Below are 15,260 nucleotides of genomic sequence, written 5' to 3'. Positions count from 1 at the left end.
GTGCTGTAGACAGCTACTGGATTGTGGGGGACAAAGGACAGTCAGTGCTGTTCGCAGTGTTGTAGCCCTGTTGGTCCCAGGATTTGGGAGTGATAAGGTGGGTGAGGTGATATCTTTCATTGGCCCAACTCCTGTTGGTGAGAGAGTCCATGTGCCAGCATGAGTGAGGGAAGCTAGGCAGGTGCCTGAGGCTCTTCCAGCGGTGGCTATGCCAGCCCCCAGAGATGCCCGCGAGAGGCCAGTGGTCTTTACAACACCAGTGACAAGCTTCTAAGCCTGAAGGGGTAGAAACCTCAGCTGAAAACCCAGGAAGCCCACACTGCGGCTGAGTTAGGGGAGCCTGGAGGCTTTGCCCCCCCCCCATGGACCCCGCGCGTGCCGGGTGGCCCTGCCTGCAGATACTCCCGCTCCCAACTTCTGCGAGCCCCCGGGCCGCAGCCGTTCTGTTCGCGGCCTCACGGCGGCCGGGTCCCAGGCCCCACCCCTTTGCGCGGGGGCAGAGCGCGGCTGCCCCCTGCCCCCCACGGCAGCTGCCCACCTGAGCGCGCGCCTCCCCCTCAGGCCTGGCAGCGGCGGGACGCGGTTGCGCAGCAGCCGCCGCCGCCGCCGCCGGCGAAGCAGCAGCAGCAGCAGCAGCAGCGCGCCTGGCCGCGCCGGGGGCTTTGCACTCGCCGCCGCAGCGCCGGCGACGGCAGCAGGGCGGGCTCTCGCCCGGGCCAGCGCCTGCCGGCTGGGGATGCTCGCCCCCTAGGCGGCGGCGGGGGATGCCGCGAAGCGTGTGACGCTGGGCGGAGGGTCTGGCTGTCGCAGCGCCGGGGCGGGCAGTGCACCGCGCGGGGCTCTCTCGGGGAGGATGCCCGGAGCGGCGGCGGCGGCGGCAGCCTCGGCAGCGGCGGGGATGCTGCCGGCTCAGGAGGCGGCCAAGCTCTACCACACCAACTACGTGCGGAACTCGCGGGCCATCGGGGTGCTCTGGGCCATCTTCACCATCTGCTTTGCCATCGTCAACGTGGTGTGCTTCATCCAGCCCTACTGGATCGGCGACGGCGTGGACACCCCGCAGGCGGGCTACTTCGGGCTCTTCCACTACTGCATCGGCAACGGCTTCTCCCGGGAGCTCACCTGCCGGGGCAGCTTCACGGACTTCTCCAGCCTGCCCGCGCGAGCCTTCAAAGCCGCCTCCTTCTTCATCGGGCTCTCCATGACGCTCATCATCGCCTGCATCGTCTGCTTCACCCTCTTCTTCTTCTGCAACACGGCCACCGTCTACAAGATCTGCGCCTGGATGCAGCTCACCTCGGGTGAGTCAGGGGCTCAGCCAGCACTGCGGGCGCGGGGAAGAAACTTATGCCTGCTGCGGGCACCCGGCTCTCACGGGTTAATGGTGCGGGGGGGTGGGGGTTGTCATGCAGCTCCCATTCACCAGCATCTGCCGCCAAGGGTTAATCAACAGTCTCCTAGCAGGGGGGTGGGGGTTGGAGAAACATACATGCACTGGCAATCGTTTAGACTGGGTTACTATCCTGCATGCAGTGAAGGGCCAGGGAAAACGCAAATTCCTGACGAAGATGAACACTGATTGTCCAGGGGTAATATCCTCCCCGCAGAGAGGGGAGGTGAGTGGGTATGTGTAGGGGTGTCAAGTCAAAACTTCCGTGCAGTAACTGTGCCCGGAGTTAAAGTCACTCCGTGGAAGGAGAGAAGTAGGGAGATCATGCCAATACATGAAAAAGCTTAACTGCATTAACAATTTAGATTACCTATCTGTATCCGACCTTGTCTACACTGTGATTGCCTGTAATGTACTGAAGCGTATGCTAGAGTAACATATGACCGCTGTCTCTTCCCCTCGCATCCTCATAAAAACAGATGTGTGCCTTAGAAAGCCGCCCCAGTGAGCAGAAATTGTTAAATAAAACAGAGAGGAAACTAGAAACTAAACCATGTACCTCCAAGCCAGAACATCCATTTGGACAGGGCTGGCATATTAAGCAGTGTAGTGAAACCACCAGCAAAAATCTGTCCTCTAGTAGACCAAAGGTCATAACAAAATGGTAGGGGAAACCTGGGGATGCTATAAAGAGGCCACATAGAACACAAAAGATTGACTGCTGGAGGTTATTTGCAGTAGTATTGTAACCTGTTGAAGGTTAGACCTTAGTGCGAATTTCCATGTAGTTACCAGGAAACCTTCCTCCTTTCAGTGACATCACAGGATGAAGTCTTGTTATTCTTGCCAGGCTGGAGGACAGCTGAGGTCGTTGGATTCTGTGTGTGTGTGTGTTTAACAAGATTTATTTCCTTTCCCGCCCCCCCATCCCCATCCCCATGGCAAAAAGATAGAAATCCCATTGTAGATATTATTTTCAATGTAAAGGTATGCAAACTTCATCTGAAATTCCTCATCACAGGCATGTAGTGCCTTCCTCAGGAAAGTGCACGGGGAAGAAGGAGAAACACGGAGAGAGAAACCCTGAGCATCCCTAGTATTCCCTCCCTCGGTTTCTAAACAAGCTATAGTTTGGGTTAGGAGAGAGGAGCAGGATGGGGAAGGGTATAACAAAGCTTTGAAGAGCCTGTGGAAAATCTTAGGTTTTGGCAGCAGGAAGTAGAGGAGAGAGGAATGAGATCCAGAGTTAAGAAGGAAATAAAAGCAATTTTCACAAGAAAAAAAAATCTGTAACAATTTTGCAAATTGGATACAATTAACTTAGGCTTGAATAGAGACTGGGAGTGGCTAAGTCATTATGCAAGGGAACCTATTTCCCCTTGTTTTTTCTAACCCCCCCTCCCCCAAGACGTTCTTGTTAAACCCTGGATTTGTGCTGGAAATGGCCCAACTTGATTATCATACACATTGTAAGGAGAGTGATCACTTTAGATAAGCTATTGCCAGCAGGAGAGTGGGGTGGGGGGAGGTATTTTTTCATGCTTTGTGTGTATAAAAGATCTTCTACACTTTCCACAGTATGCATCCGATGAAGTGAGCTGTAGCTCACGAAAGCTTATGCTCAAATAAATTGATTAGTCTCTAAGGTGCCACAAGTCCTCCTTTTCTTTTTGGGGAGGACCTGAGCATGATGTCTAAGCACAAATCTCACCTGCCCTCCTGCGGAAACCACTGAAGTTGAGATTTTTGCTTTGCAGAAATAAGCTGTTTGGAAGCACAGGGAAATGTCTCCAAAATTGGTATTACAGTTACTTCTCCAGTCTCCTTAGTACAGCTAAATTCATTTAATTTTCACAGCTCTGATTCTTCCAAGTTGTTTGTTCACTATTATTTAATTTGTCATTTACAGTTACTGCGTGGTAGGAATTTCTTGTCTGTTCAGAATGGGTTTTCAAGTTCTTCATGTTTCTTATGTACTATTTGTTTATATATTCTAGGTATACTTGCTGGTTGTTTTGTTTATAGTGTTTAAGTTTCTGCACAGAACAATGGCTTCCTTTATCACTTTGGGACTGATCCTGAAGTCAGTTAAAGTCGATGATAGCTTTGCCACTGACTTCAATGAGAATAGGAATTGGCCTATTATATTTGCACTGGGAATCTTGTGTGATATTAGCCACTTCTTTTTCTCTCCCATAAAATACCTTCAAATATGCTGTTAGTTTTATGGATCCTCCTTGACGCAGGGAGGTGCAAGCTGCATTTCTTTGCACCACTAAGGTCCCCGGTGCTCTACTGGGGATTTGCTGTCTACCAAGACAGGTGGAGCTTTGACTTGTGGCCAGGGCTCCACAGAAACCTACCTGGTAGATGGTGCTGTGAATATGCACTGAACTGGTGAATCCCCAACCTGCTTTGGTCATGCACCTTACACGGCAAGTGCAGTTAACTTTCCAGATCACTGGTATAATTTCCAACACCAGAGACCAGAGGGCCCGATTTACACAAACAGAAGCCACTGTAAGCCAGGAATGATTTTTGGCTCTGTGACTTTATTCCTGTGCAGTTGAGAAAAAATGCTTAGAAATCACAGCACAAATTTGTCTGTTTGAAAAAAGAGTTGGTTGGATTCGAACCAAGCTGCACACACACAAGGATTGCACTGATGACTTGTGTTTCATTTTTCAAGCAAATCTGAAGTGCAAGATTTTCAAAGCTCCAAAGTTGGCCTAACCACTCCCATGGAAGTCAACAATGGGAGTTTAACCATCATCTTCAATGGGAGCATAATTTAGCCAGTGCTGAGTTCAATTGAAAATCATATCTGATCTTTTTCATTCCAAAATGAAAATCCCATGGAAATGAACTTATAATTATAACGCTGGTTGGTTGTCTTTCATTGTCAGCTCTTTGTGAAAGCCTTTGGGGGAGAAGGACTAGAAAGATACAGGATACCGAAAGGGTCGGACACTGCTGCTTTGCTAAATATTATATCTTAATTTCGCTATTATCTGATCATTCAATTTAAAATCAGGCTTCAAAAATCTGCCTCAAAGATAAAGAAATGTGACTGAAAATCCACAATTGTAGATCCTTGCAGGTTGCATGCTTTTAAGATTTTATAGCAGAAGGCGGCATGTAATTGCTGTGGAATAGTGAAAAGAAAAGGAGTACTTGTGGCACCTTAGAGACTAACCAATTTATTTGAGCATAAGCTTTCGTGAGCTACAGCTCACTTCATCGGATGCATACTGCGGAAACTGCAGAAGACATTATATACACAGAGACCATGAAACAATACCTCCTCCCACCCCACTTACAGCAGGTAAGTGGGGTGGGAGGAGGTATTGTTTCATGGTCTCTGTGTATATAATGTCTTCTGCAGTTTCCGCAGTATGCATCCGATGAAGTGAGCTGTAGCTCACGAAAGCTTATGCTCAAATAAATTGGTTAGTCTCTAAGGTGCCACAAGTACTCCTTTTCTTTTTGCAAATACAGACTAACACGGCTGTTACTCTGAAACCTGTGGAACAGTGGTATAACTAGAAAAGAAAATCAGCATTACTCCGTTTCAGTTCTGCACTTCCACAAGTTCTGTCACTTTCTGTTTTTGTTGTTGTTTCATTATTTTAAGAGTGTAGGTCATTCAGCATAATAAGTATACAATGTGGTTCTCATAAATAAATGTTATAATAATAAATAAAATGTTAGCTAAATAGACATATGTCTATTTAGTTCAAGAACCAAGCACCTTTGAAGTAGTAAAATATGCATATTTCTACTGAAGTGTGTTGCATATTTTATTTTGATACATCCTAAAATAGAAGAACACAATGTAGTGCTTTTATTAAATTTGGCAATAGTAGAGGTGTTGCATTTACATATGAAGGATCAAACACGAAGGTTGATGTCTTTTGATGATGCCACATTCAGTTCTCATTCAGCCTAGGGGATTTCACTTGAGTTAGGGTGGCAGGAATGGGCTAGGATTTTGGTATTAAAAAACCTTCAGGACATAGTTTGTAATAACTCATGTAGGAGAGACTTACAGATGATATGGCCCTTATTTGGAAACAGAATTTTTATTTGAATAAAAGGTAAGTGATATCTGAAATACATACACTTTAATCTCTCTTTCTGGGTATGTAATGCTTGATTAGCCAGAAGAATGTGAGAAAAATTACACTTCAGGCTCTCAATTGTGTAGCTGTAGAAAGCATATATTAAATTCCGTAATGATTTTTGTCATGTTCACACTCTTTTTGTCATTACACGTGTACGGATATCAATAGGCAATTTCATATACTGAGAGCCAACTATAAGGGCCCAATTTTCAGTCCATGACGTCCACTCTTGCACCTGCAAAACTGTATATTCAAATATTTATACATGCACTTTGAACAATTTGAACACCTGCATGCACACAAATGTTGGACTCTACACCAATTTTCTGTGTTAGAATCTGTATAGACCTAGACCAGAAGCAGGCACAGGTATGTGCATGTACAACTTTTCCCCTTCACATGTGGAAACTGGTTATTTTGCTCCTTATTATTTATCAAGCATCCAAAGCGTTCTAGGTACCTCACAGATCAAGTCATGTCTCAGTCTTCTTTTTCACAAACTAAAGAAACTGAGCTCATTAAGTCTCTCACTGTAAGGCATTTGTGGTTGCTTTTTATGTTTGTTTTGGTTTTCTTGGGTCACTGTAAGATTGTAAGTTCCAGGTAAGGAAAAAGTAGACAAACACAAGGAAAGTGCAGAAACATCTATTGAAACACGCTGGTATGGAATGCATAGCAATATACAGGCTTTTAAATAGAATCATAGTTCTGTGCACTGATTAAGATGGCAAGAGGGGTGGCGTCAAAATTAAAGGGCCTGATTCTCCACTGTCTTGCACCTTGTGTTGTCATTTACACTTGGGTTAAGTCTGCAGGACCAGATAAAATTCTTGCATGAAAACTAAAAGAGCTGGCTATGGAGGTCTCCAAGTTATTGACAGGGATAGTTAACAAATCTTATAATACTGGGTAAATGCCAGAAGATTGGAAAAAAGCCAGTGTTCTGCCAATATTTTAAAAGGATAGACTGGAAGACCCAGGTAATTGTAGGCGAGTTCTCCTGACGCTGATTCTTGGCAAGATTACAGAAAGGCTGATCTAGGATGCAATCAGTAAAGATTTAATGATGGAAATATAACTAATGCCAATCAACATGGTTTTATGAAAATAGGTCTTGTCAAACAAAAGTGATATAGTTGATGAGATCACAGATTTGGTTGATAAATATGGCTGTATTGACATACTATAAAATACATGGACTTCTCTAAGGAATTTGACCAAGTCTCCCATGATATTCTGATTTAAAATAATAGCGCTATACAAAATAAATACAACCCATATTAAATGGATTAAAAACTGCCTAGCTGATAGATCTCAAAAAATAATTGTAAATGGGGAATAATCATTCAGCGGAGATGTTTTTAGTGGTATTCCACAGGGATCTGTTCTCATCCCACTGCTATTCAATATCTTTATCAGTGACCTGGGGAAAAAATATAAAATCATTGCTGGTAACGTTTGCAGATGACACAAAAAATTGGTGAATGATAAATATAGTAAGTGTAAGCGGAGTCAGGATGAGCACCACCCTGACATCGGGTGGTGAGGTGTGGCAAGTTGTGGAAAAGAACTTCAGGGGCTGATCTCATTTGCATAGGCACACCCATCCCACCTAGAATGAGGCCATAGCTGCCCAAGTGGTCACTTTGGCTGCTGTGGGATCCCCAGTGTCTCTGTTATTGGGGCAGGAAGAATAAATTGTTATTACCCTGATTATGGGAATCAAGGACAGTGGAACTGTACTTGGTCTTTTGTGATGATGGAGGGACTCGCCATCAACTAAGTAGCACTCGCTAGGCAAGGGACATGGGTTCCAAAACTCTGTGAATTGAGATAGGTTGGGGACAGGTATTAATACTTGGTGGTATGGGCCCCCTGGTGAGGGCCTTACATGCTAATTGCACGTCGTCCTCTCTCCGCTGTGGAATATCAGAGCTAATTTTGATTCCATTAGGAGTCTGGTTTCAGGCTGCTGAGCTGAATTCACTTTGGGCTAATAGTGCACCGGTGCTGAGGCTCCCCTACTACAAGCTGAAATCACAAAAGAGCTAAACTTACTAAGAGCTGAAATCACTGAGTGTTGTGGGGGAGCCTGAAGATATATGGTGGAGCAGTTTGTGGGACGGCGAGCGGCTGGTGGAGCAGAGCAGTTTGCGGGACGGCGAGCAGAGCAGTTTGCGGGACGGCGAGTGGAGTGGCTGGTGGAGCAGAGCAGTTTGTTGGATGCCTAGAGCAGCTCATGGGGTGGCTGGCAGAGTAGAGCCCCATGAAGAGGTGGGGCCATCAGCTCTGGACCACGTAAGGTGCCCGTTAAACACACACCCCCAAATCTCCATCCAGGTTGGGAGGTAAAACTCTGCAGATAAACTTTTGAACTCTGGGGCTGCCCTGACCAGGGACAGAGACTTTTGGGTTGTTGGACTTTTGGGACTTTGGGTGATTTTGGGTTGCTGGACTCAAGAACCAAAGGGAAAGGACATGCCCCAATTTGCTTGGGGTGGGTTTTTTGCTCATGGGTTGTGTTATGAATCCTGTTGGTGGTGTTTCCCCAACATAATGCCACATTGTTTCTCTCTGTTATTAAAAGGCGTTTTTGCTACACTCAGACTATGTGTTTGCAAAAGGGGAAGTATTTCCTCTTGGAGGCGCCCAGTGGGGATGGTATATATTTGTCCCAGGTCACTGGGTGGGCGCTCGAGCCGGTTTTGCATTGTGTTATTGGAATGGAACCCCTAGATATTGAAGCCGGCCCTTGTTGCTGCCAACTCTGACAGGCAGAAGGGTTACATAAGGAAAGGTCAGTTTTACAGAGTGATATAAATCATATGGTAAACTGGGCATGCTTGAACAACATGTGTTTTAATACAGTCAAATGCAAGTTCCTACCTCTAGGAATAAAGAATGAAGGATGGGATTTATAGATGGAAGATTGTATTATGGAAAGCAGTGATTCAGAAGCGGAATTAGGATCATGGTGGATAACAAACTGAACATGCCCTCAGTGTGATGCTGTAGGTAAGAGAGTTGATGTGATCCTTTTGATGTATGAACCAGCAAGTATCAAGTAAAAGTAAGGAGGTGATAATACCACTCTGTACAGCATAAGTGAGACCACTGCTGACATAATGTGTCCAGTTCTAGTATCTATGCTTTGAAAAGGATATTGACAAATTAGAAATGATTCATAAAAGGGCTACAAGAATGATCTGAGGTCTGGAATAGACTTCCAATGAGAGCCTAAGAAGCTGAATCTGTTTAGTGTTTCCAAGAGACGGTTAAGAGGTGACTTGATTGCAGTCTACAAGTATTGACATGGGGAAGAGATTTCTGGTAGTAGAGGGCTTTTTAATCTAGCAAAGACATAACAAGAACCAGTGGATGGAAGCTGAAGGTAGAAAAATGTGGACTAGAAATAAAGTGCACATTTTTAACAGTGAGGGTAATAAACCATTAGAGCACCTTACCTAGGGGGTTGGTGGATTCTCTGTTGTCTGAAGTCTTTTTAAAACAAGATTGGATGTTTCTTTCTAAAACATATGCTGTAGCTTATCCAGAGGTTATGGGGTTGATGCAGGAAATGCTTGGTGAAATTCTATGGCCTTTGCTATGCAGGAGGCCAGACTAGATGATGAAAATGATTCCTTTTGGACTTAAAATCTATAACTAAATAGCTGTATAATGGTACAAAGGAGAATTCTTCACTCACACCTTTTTTAGCATTTTGCACTCACTTTTCACCCCCTCTGTATAAATGCAGTGAGTACACAAGACCTAAGACAGTAGAAAGTCAGGCCCAGAACATCCATAAGGATTTACATAGTTTCAACAGCGATACCAACTCTAGTTAAATTAAATACTTCCTCACCAGATTGAGCTGACTGAGCTTTTCAGTTCCTGTTGGGAAAAGTGGGCTGTGGATCTGTTAGGAAACAATTCTGATAAAAGGCAGAGAGGGCCCTGACTGCAGCCAAACCAATGCAGACTCAGTGCATTGTGGGGCAGGATACCAAATCCCTGCACAAAGAAGAGTGAGGTTGTGCATTGCGTGGGGTCCTTGCATATAGGGAAAATTAGGAGCTCGCCCATAAGAGAAGTGAGGGCGGTGCTGCTACAGCCACTGATTATCTTCAGTTGAGGGGACAGTGCAAGAACTGAAGGGGCTACTGGAAATTTGAGGCTGCTTTAGTGGCCAGTTTCTCTACGTAAAAGAATAAATGGACACAAATCAGATGTCAAGAATTATAACATTCATAAACCAGTCGGAGAACACTTCAATCTCTCTGGTCACTCGATTTCTGATCTACAAGTGACTATTCTTCAACAAAAAAACTTCGAAAACGGACTCCAACGAGAGACTGCTGAATTGGAATTAATTTGCAAATTGGATACAATTAACTTAGGCTTGAATAGAGACTGGAAGTGGTTGAGTCATTATACAAAGTAAAACTATTTCCCCTTGTTTATTCCTCCCCCCCCAACCCCACTGTTCCTCAGTTAACTCCTAGAAATGTGCTGGAAATGGCCCACCTTGATTATCACTTCAAAAGGTTTTCTCTCCCCCCACCCCACTCTCCTGCTGGTAATAGCTCATCTTAAGTGATCACTCTCCTACAATGTATATGGTAAACATCCATTTTTGCATGGTCTATGTGTATATAAATCTCCTCACTGTATTTTCCACTTTATGCATCCGATGAAGTGAGCTGTAGCTCACGAAAGCTTATGCTCAAATAAATTGGTTAGTCTTTAAGGTGCCACAAGTACTCCTTTCCAGGGGGGTTGTGATCCATCAGCTGGGAATCATTGAGAGAGTGGATCAGTGGGGCAAAATACGATAGTGCATGAAGTTGTCCAATCAACATGAGGAAGAATTCCATTTACTTGGAAAAAAAATCCGTATATGAGAGGCAAAAAGAAACCCGAGAGAGGGCATAAAGAAAGGAGAGTATCAAGCATGGAACATTGGCAGACCAGGTACTTGTGCATGAGTGGTAGGGTTTCAAAAGCATTCAGCATTGGCCTATCTCCCAAATCTGTGGGAGGTGTACTATTGACTTTGTTGGGAGCAGAGTTAGGCCATTGCCAAGTATTTTTGAAAATCCCACACAGATTTAATGAAGAAAGTTTCTATATAAGAAAATGAAACAAGGATGAGGAGCAGCATGGTACAACTAGATACAGTAGAGTATATTTTATGAAATAAGGTCAGGTGAGTTTCAAGCATGGAGACATCTATACCTTTTTAGAAGTGTAATGTACTGTGGTATAAACAGCCTAACTTTGATCCTACAAAGATAAAAACACCAGACATATCAGGACCAAAAATTTGTAGCATGATCAGACAGTCTGGACTCAGTATTTGAAAACCAACAGGATCCAGCTTTGAAGAATGACAAGGTCACAGTAGTGAAACATCACAAAGAAATAAAACTAAAAACATGTGTTCGCTCAGAAATGGTGAACTGGAAAAAGAAAGACATGAAGAAATCTAAAGGTGGAAAAGTCTGCAGAATTTGATAACATCAGTTACAAGTGGCATTGTTAAAAAAATGCAGTGGCAGCATGACAGAGCGGATAGCTAGAATATGCATCATTGTGTGGAACAGTGTGCAAATCCCAATTACTAGGAAAGAAAATTATAGCTGGAATCCTTAAGAAGGAGACTATAATGTACTCCAAGATCTGTCTATTCTAAGAAAGATATTATCCATCTTCATGGCTGGCAGATTGAGAGACGCAGAAGACTTGAAGCAAGTTGCCCTTAGAATGAGAAGGTCATATAAAACATGGGAAAGGGATGCTTGATTTTCTCTATGAGAAGCCAGATGTAAATTTCTGAATTTCATTTAGTATAAAAAGTAGCCAATAGCCTCTGTCGAGAGTCTCTTTGACACTAGCATATCATGTGCTATTTCAGAAAAGATAATTCAATCCAATAACTGAGACTATATCAGAAAGAAAGGGCTGAAGGATATATGGTTTATGATAAATTATGATAAATAATTGATGAGATGTCATATTTCATCCTCCTTTTTCTGGTTATGTTTTAGATGCTATAAATATGTGTGAGTAAGATAGACATAGACCTTACAAGGTCAAATTAAAATGTGCTGAGTTATGATATTTAGAAAATACCACTAGTGAAACCTTGTTTTTGTTGGCATAGGGCCAAAATCTATTTGCCTTATTTGCAGGAATAGCCTATTGAATGAGACAAGTAGTCTCATGTAAGTAACGTGAGCAGAATTTGGCTCATAAGAGTGTGCCCTCAGTCTGCATTTGGAAGTGATCTTAATTTCAGTTCAATAATACTTTCTTGACATGAGGAGTTATTAATGTTTCAAAAAATATAACCAAAATATGAACAGATCCCTCAGGGTCAGGGATATGGGGTGGGGAGGGGATGTGCCAGCAGATGCATATTATTATTATTCCTCCCAACAACAACATCCATATGGGGAATATGCAAAAAGTTATTGCATCCTAATATCCCTCTGCATCAAGGAACATCCTCGTGGTTCTTTACCTCCTGAAAGTGAGTAGGCAAGAGAAGCCCTGGCAACAGTTATATTGGAAGGGCTCAGATAATAGTATGATGGCACAAGGTCTCTGCATGCGTGACCATGTGCATCTGGTAGATTCCTGGAGACCAGTAGGTTCCCAGGCAGTATTCCCTGCTCATTCTGTGGCTATGCATATACTGAGAAAGAGGAATACTTCTCATCCTGCCAAGGACCAGAGCTGGGACGCAGTGTGGCAAAGACCTAAAATGAGGGGCACAAAAAATTAACTGTGCAGGAAACTTAAAATCATATGGTATTCATTCCTTTAGTTTAAATGACTCTCTAATCTCAATATAATGAGTCACTTTGTGATTTGATTTTCAAATATATAAGTAAGGGGAGGCCAAACTTTTGTGGACTGTAGGTAGCTTTGGGACTAAAATGAGCAATGTCCCTAAAAATAAGGTGCACTTGAGACCTGTGCTAGGAGGTTTGGGTCTGTGTGCAGAACGTATCCACCAATTTTGTAGAAAGTTGTTACGCTTTTTGGCATACAGAGATAAGAAAATATGGGCCATGATTGTCAAAAACAGAAATGAATTTTACTAACTGATTAGGACAATGTGTTTCAGGATAAGATTTCCCCCAGGAATTCATCTACTTAAACTCAGCTACTAAATCTTAGAGTATTATGTTCCCCAACATGGCAGTGGATCTTCACTAGGAAAGCTTAAAGTGTAGCTTCCCAAAGAGTTAATTTAAGATTCTTAGATTAATTCCCTGAGAGAGAAATTATGGTCTCTTTCTTTCAGCAAAATAAGAATTTATCATTCTTACTGCTTTTTCTCCTCGAAAGAAAGTTAATTACTACTTGGCTCCTTTTTCTTAATATTTCTCTTTCAGATTACTCGGTAAAATTATATCACCAATTAGTAAAAGAATGACACTTAACTGCAAGTATAAGCATGATACCACAATAATATCGTTTCTCAAATTAGATATCTAAGGTTTGCTGCAGATATTTCTTTCCCTGTACGGGGTGGAGGGTTCAGATTGCAAGAGAAAGCTAAACAAGTCTTTTAATTGACAATCTGTTGATTCATGTTGGATGGGCTTGCTTGGCAATTCCTTGTTAGTTTTGAATAAACTGTGGCCAGGGAACCTGTAACTTGGGCAACTTTAAAGAAGGATTGGATGCCTGTAGTCTTGTGAACAACCAGATTTATCAGCAGATTGCATCTTTAGCAAACAGACTTCTTTCTGGTTAAAGCCATCTTTTATTACTTTTCTAGGGAGTGGCATCCATCAGCATAGCAGTGCTACAGTAGAGAGCATCCTTCACATAGGACCAGATTTTCACAAGCGCTCAGCTCCCAATTTAGGTGTCTAAATGGGAACTAAACTCTTTACAAAATAGCCATTAGTGACTATCTTTGCTTTAAAATGTCATGCCTTGCCTTCTTGAATTCCTCTTCCTCGTATCAAATTAAAGCCCTATTGGCTTGCCAGCCATGCATGTTTGAATTTAAGATGTGTGAGATGGTTTGCATCTTTTTGAAGAAAATGGTGCTCCTTTTTGACCTGAGCAGCTAGTCAGAATTTGGGACTCGGGGATGTTCCAGTTGGAAGTAGAAATTGATGGAGTCTTTGTTTATTTATCTATTTTCTTTAATGCAGTTTTGTTTGTTTACAAGGAACACAGGAGGAACCAGGAACAAAAGGAGCATTTTTTAGCTTACAGCCCCAAGCCTCTTTAGCCAGCAGACCCCAAAACTCTTTCTCTATAGCTTTTTCCAGGATCACACTGTGCTTACAGGTTGCTGCTTGGTGCATATACATGCACTTCCCCATTTCCCCCCACCCACTACTCAGCAAACCCTCTTGGTTGTAAACCTGCCCAGGAGATTGCACTGTCTTTTGTTTTGGGGGGTGGGAGGGCTTTTTGTTAACTCAACCTGACAGCAAAGTTAATTGAAGGGTGCGTTCAGACCCAATCTCAAAGAAGTTTGTGGTCCAAGCAGTCGCCAGTACCTCTCAGCAGAACAGAAATATACATCAGCTCGCACACCACCTCGCACATCACCAGTTGTCAGGCAGATGGCCTGGTGGTTGCATCAGCTTTAATTTCAGAATCCATTTGTGAGGAATTGCAAGTCTAGATGAATGCTCTTCTCTATTCTATTTCATTTACTGTGCTCATCACCACACTATGCTTACTTTCTCCACTTAAAAATAAACAAAGTGACCAACATCTGTCAGTCAGGCAAGTGGGCTTTCTTTCTGCCCCCTTCCTCCCCACCTTAATTTCCATTTCTGTCTTGCACTCTGACCAAAAAAGAGCCATTATTCTCCTTCGCCCCCAGGGAGACAATCTAATGGGATCACAGGACACAACTGCTGCATTAAGATCCATTATAGCAGCTTTTTGTACCCACAATATGCATGTAAACTGGGATGTTTATAAGAGAGATTAATCTTTATAAGAGAGAAATCTACTGTTTGATTGTATAGGACTAAAGGGAATAATAACATTAATCTCTAAACCTGTTTTAAAAAATCAGGGCTTTAAAAAAAGATTGTTTACAAACTTCAAATTCTACAGAATATTTGGTGTAGTATTGCTAAGCATGTTACTTTGGGAAGGTACCCCTTGTCATCGACATAGCATAATTATTTTGTGATGTCAGGCTGCTATGGAAACTATTTTACAAAGATCAGGGTAAAGATGCAACTAAAATCCTTCTAACTTGTTGACATTCAATTTACCACTGGCCTCTATTTTGTGTGTAAGTAGGTTTGTATTGCACATATCTAATGCAGAAGGTGTGAGCCTGACCCTGCGCTCCTCACTCAGGCAAAATAGAAGGCTTGCATGAGGAAGGACTGCAGCAGCAAGTTCTATGTCTATATTTTTTATTATTTCTTTCCCCTTCCTTATCTCTGAAATATCTTATTCCCTGGGTGTTTGTGTGAGAGAAGAGGGATCTTTTGTCAGCAAGGGAATTTAATGGATCAAAGAACCATGTGTAATATGTGCTGGCATGAAAAAAAGTACTTACTGAATTACAAATTAAGTATATTCTAGACTCCTAAAAAGTCTTTACAATCTAGTGTATACAACGAACATATGTGAACCTGGACAATGAATATTTAAAACCCTCAGAGGTAGCTCTGGTGATCTAGGTATCTGGGGGAATTCCTGGCCGCATTGAAGTAAATGCCAATACTCCCATTGATTTCAGT

At 43.0% G+C, this 15,260-nt stretch overlaps 1 protein-coding gene across 5 annotated transcripts in view; it reads left to right on the top strand.

Annotated features, from left to right (window-relative positions):
* Positions 1-559: 559 nt before the first annotated feature.
* LHFPL3 (LHFPL tetraspan subfamily member 3) overlaps positions 560-15,260 on the top strand; it is a 399,847-nt gene continuing 385,146 nt past the window's right edge. For 3 of the 5 annotated variants that reach the window (XM_073328515.1, XM_073328517.2, XM_073328516.2), the window contains exon 1: positions 561-1,301. In XM_073328515.1, coding sequence (XP_073184616.1) covers positions 854-1,301 — 448 coding nt within the window. In that variant the 5' untranslated portion in view covers positions 561-853. Of the gene's footprint in view, positions 1,302-15,260 lie in introns of all 5 variants that reach the window. The other 2 variants (XM_073328518.1, XM_073328519.2) reach the window with 2 other exon arrangements.

The sequence above is a fragment of the Lepidochelys kempii genome, chromosome 1, assembly GCF_965140285.1.
Source record: "Lepidochelys kempii isolate rLepKem1 chromosome 1, rLepKem1.hap1, whole genome shotgun sequence".
In the NCBI taxonomy this organism is placed as follows: domain Eukaryota; kingdom Metazoa; phylum Chordata; order Testudines; family Cheloniidae; genus Lepidochelys; species Lepidochelys kempii.
Note: the sequence above shows the minus strand (reverse complement) of the source record. Positions and strands in the feature narration are given on the sequence as shown.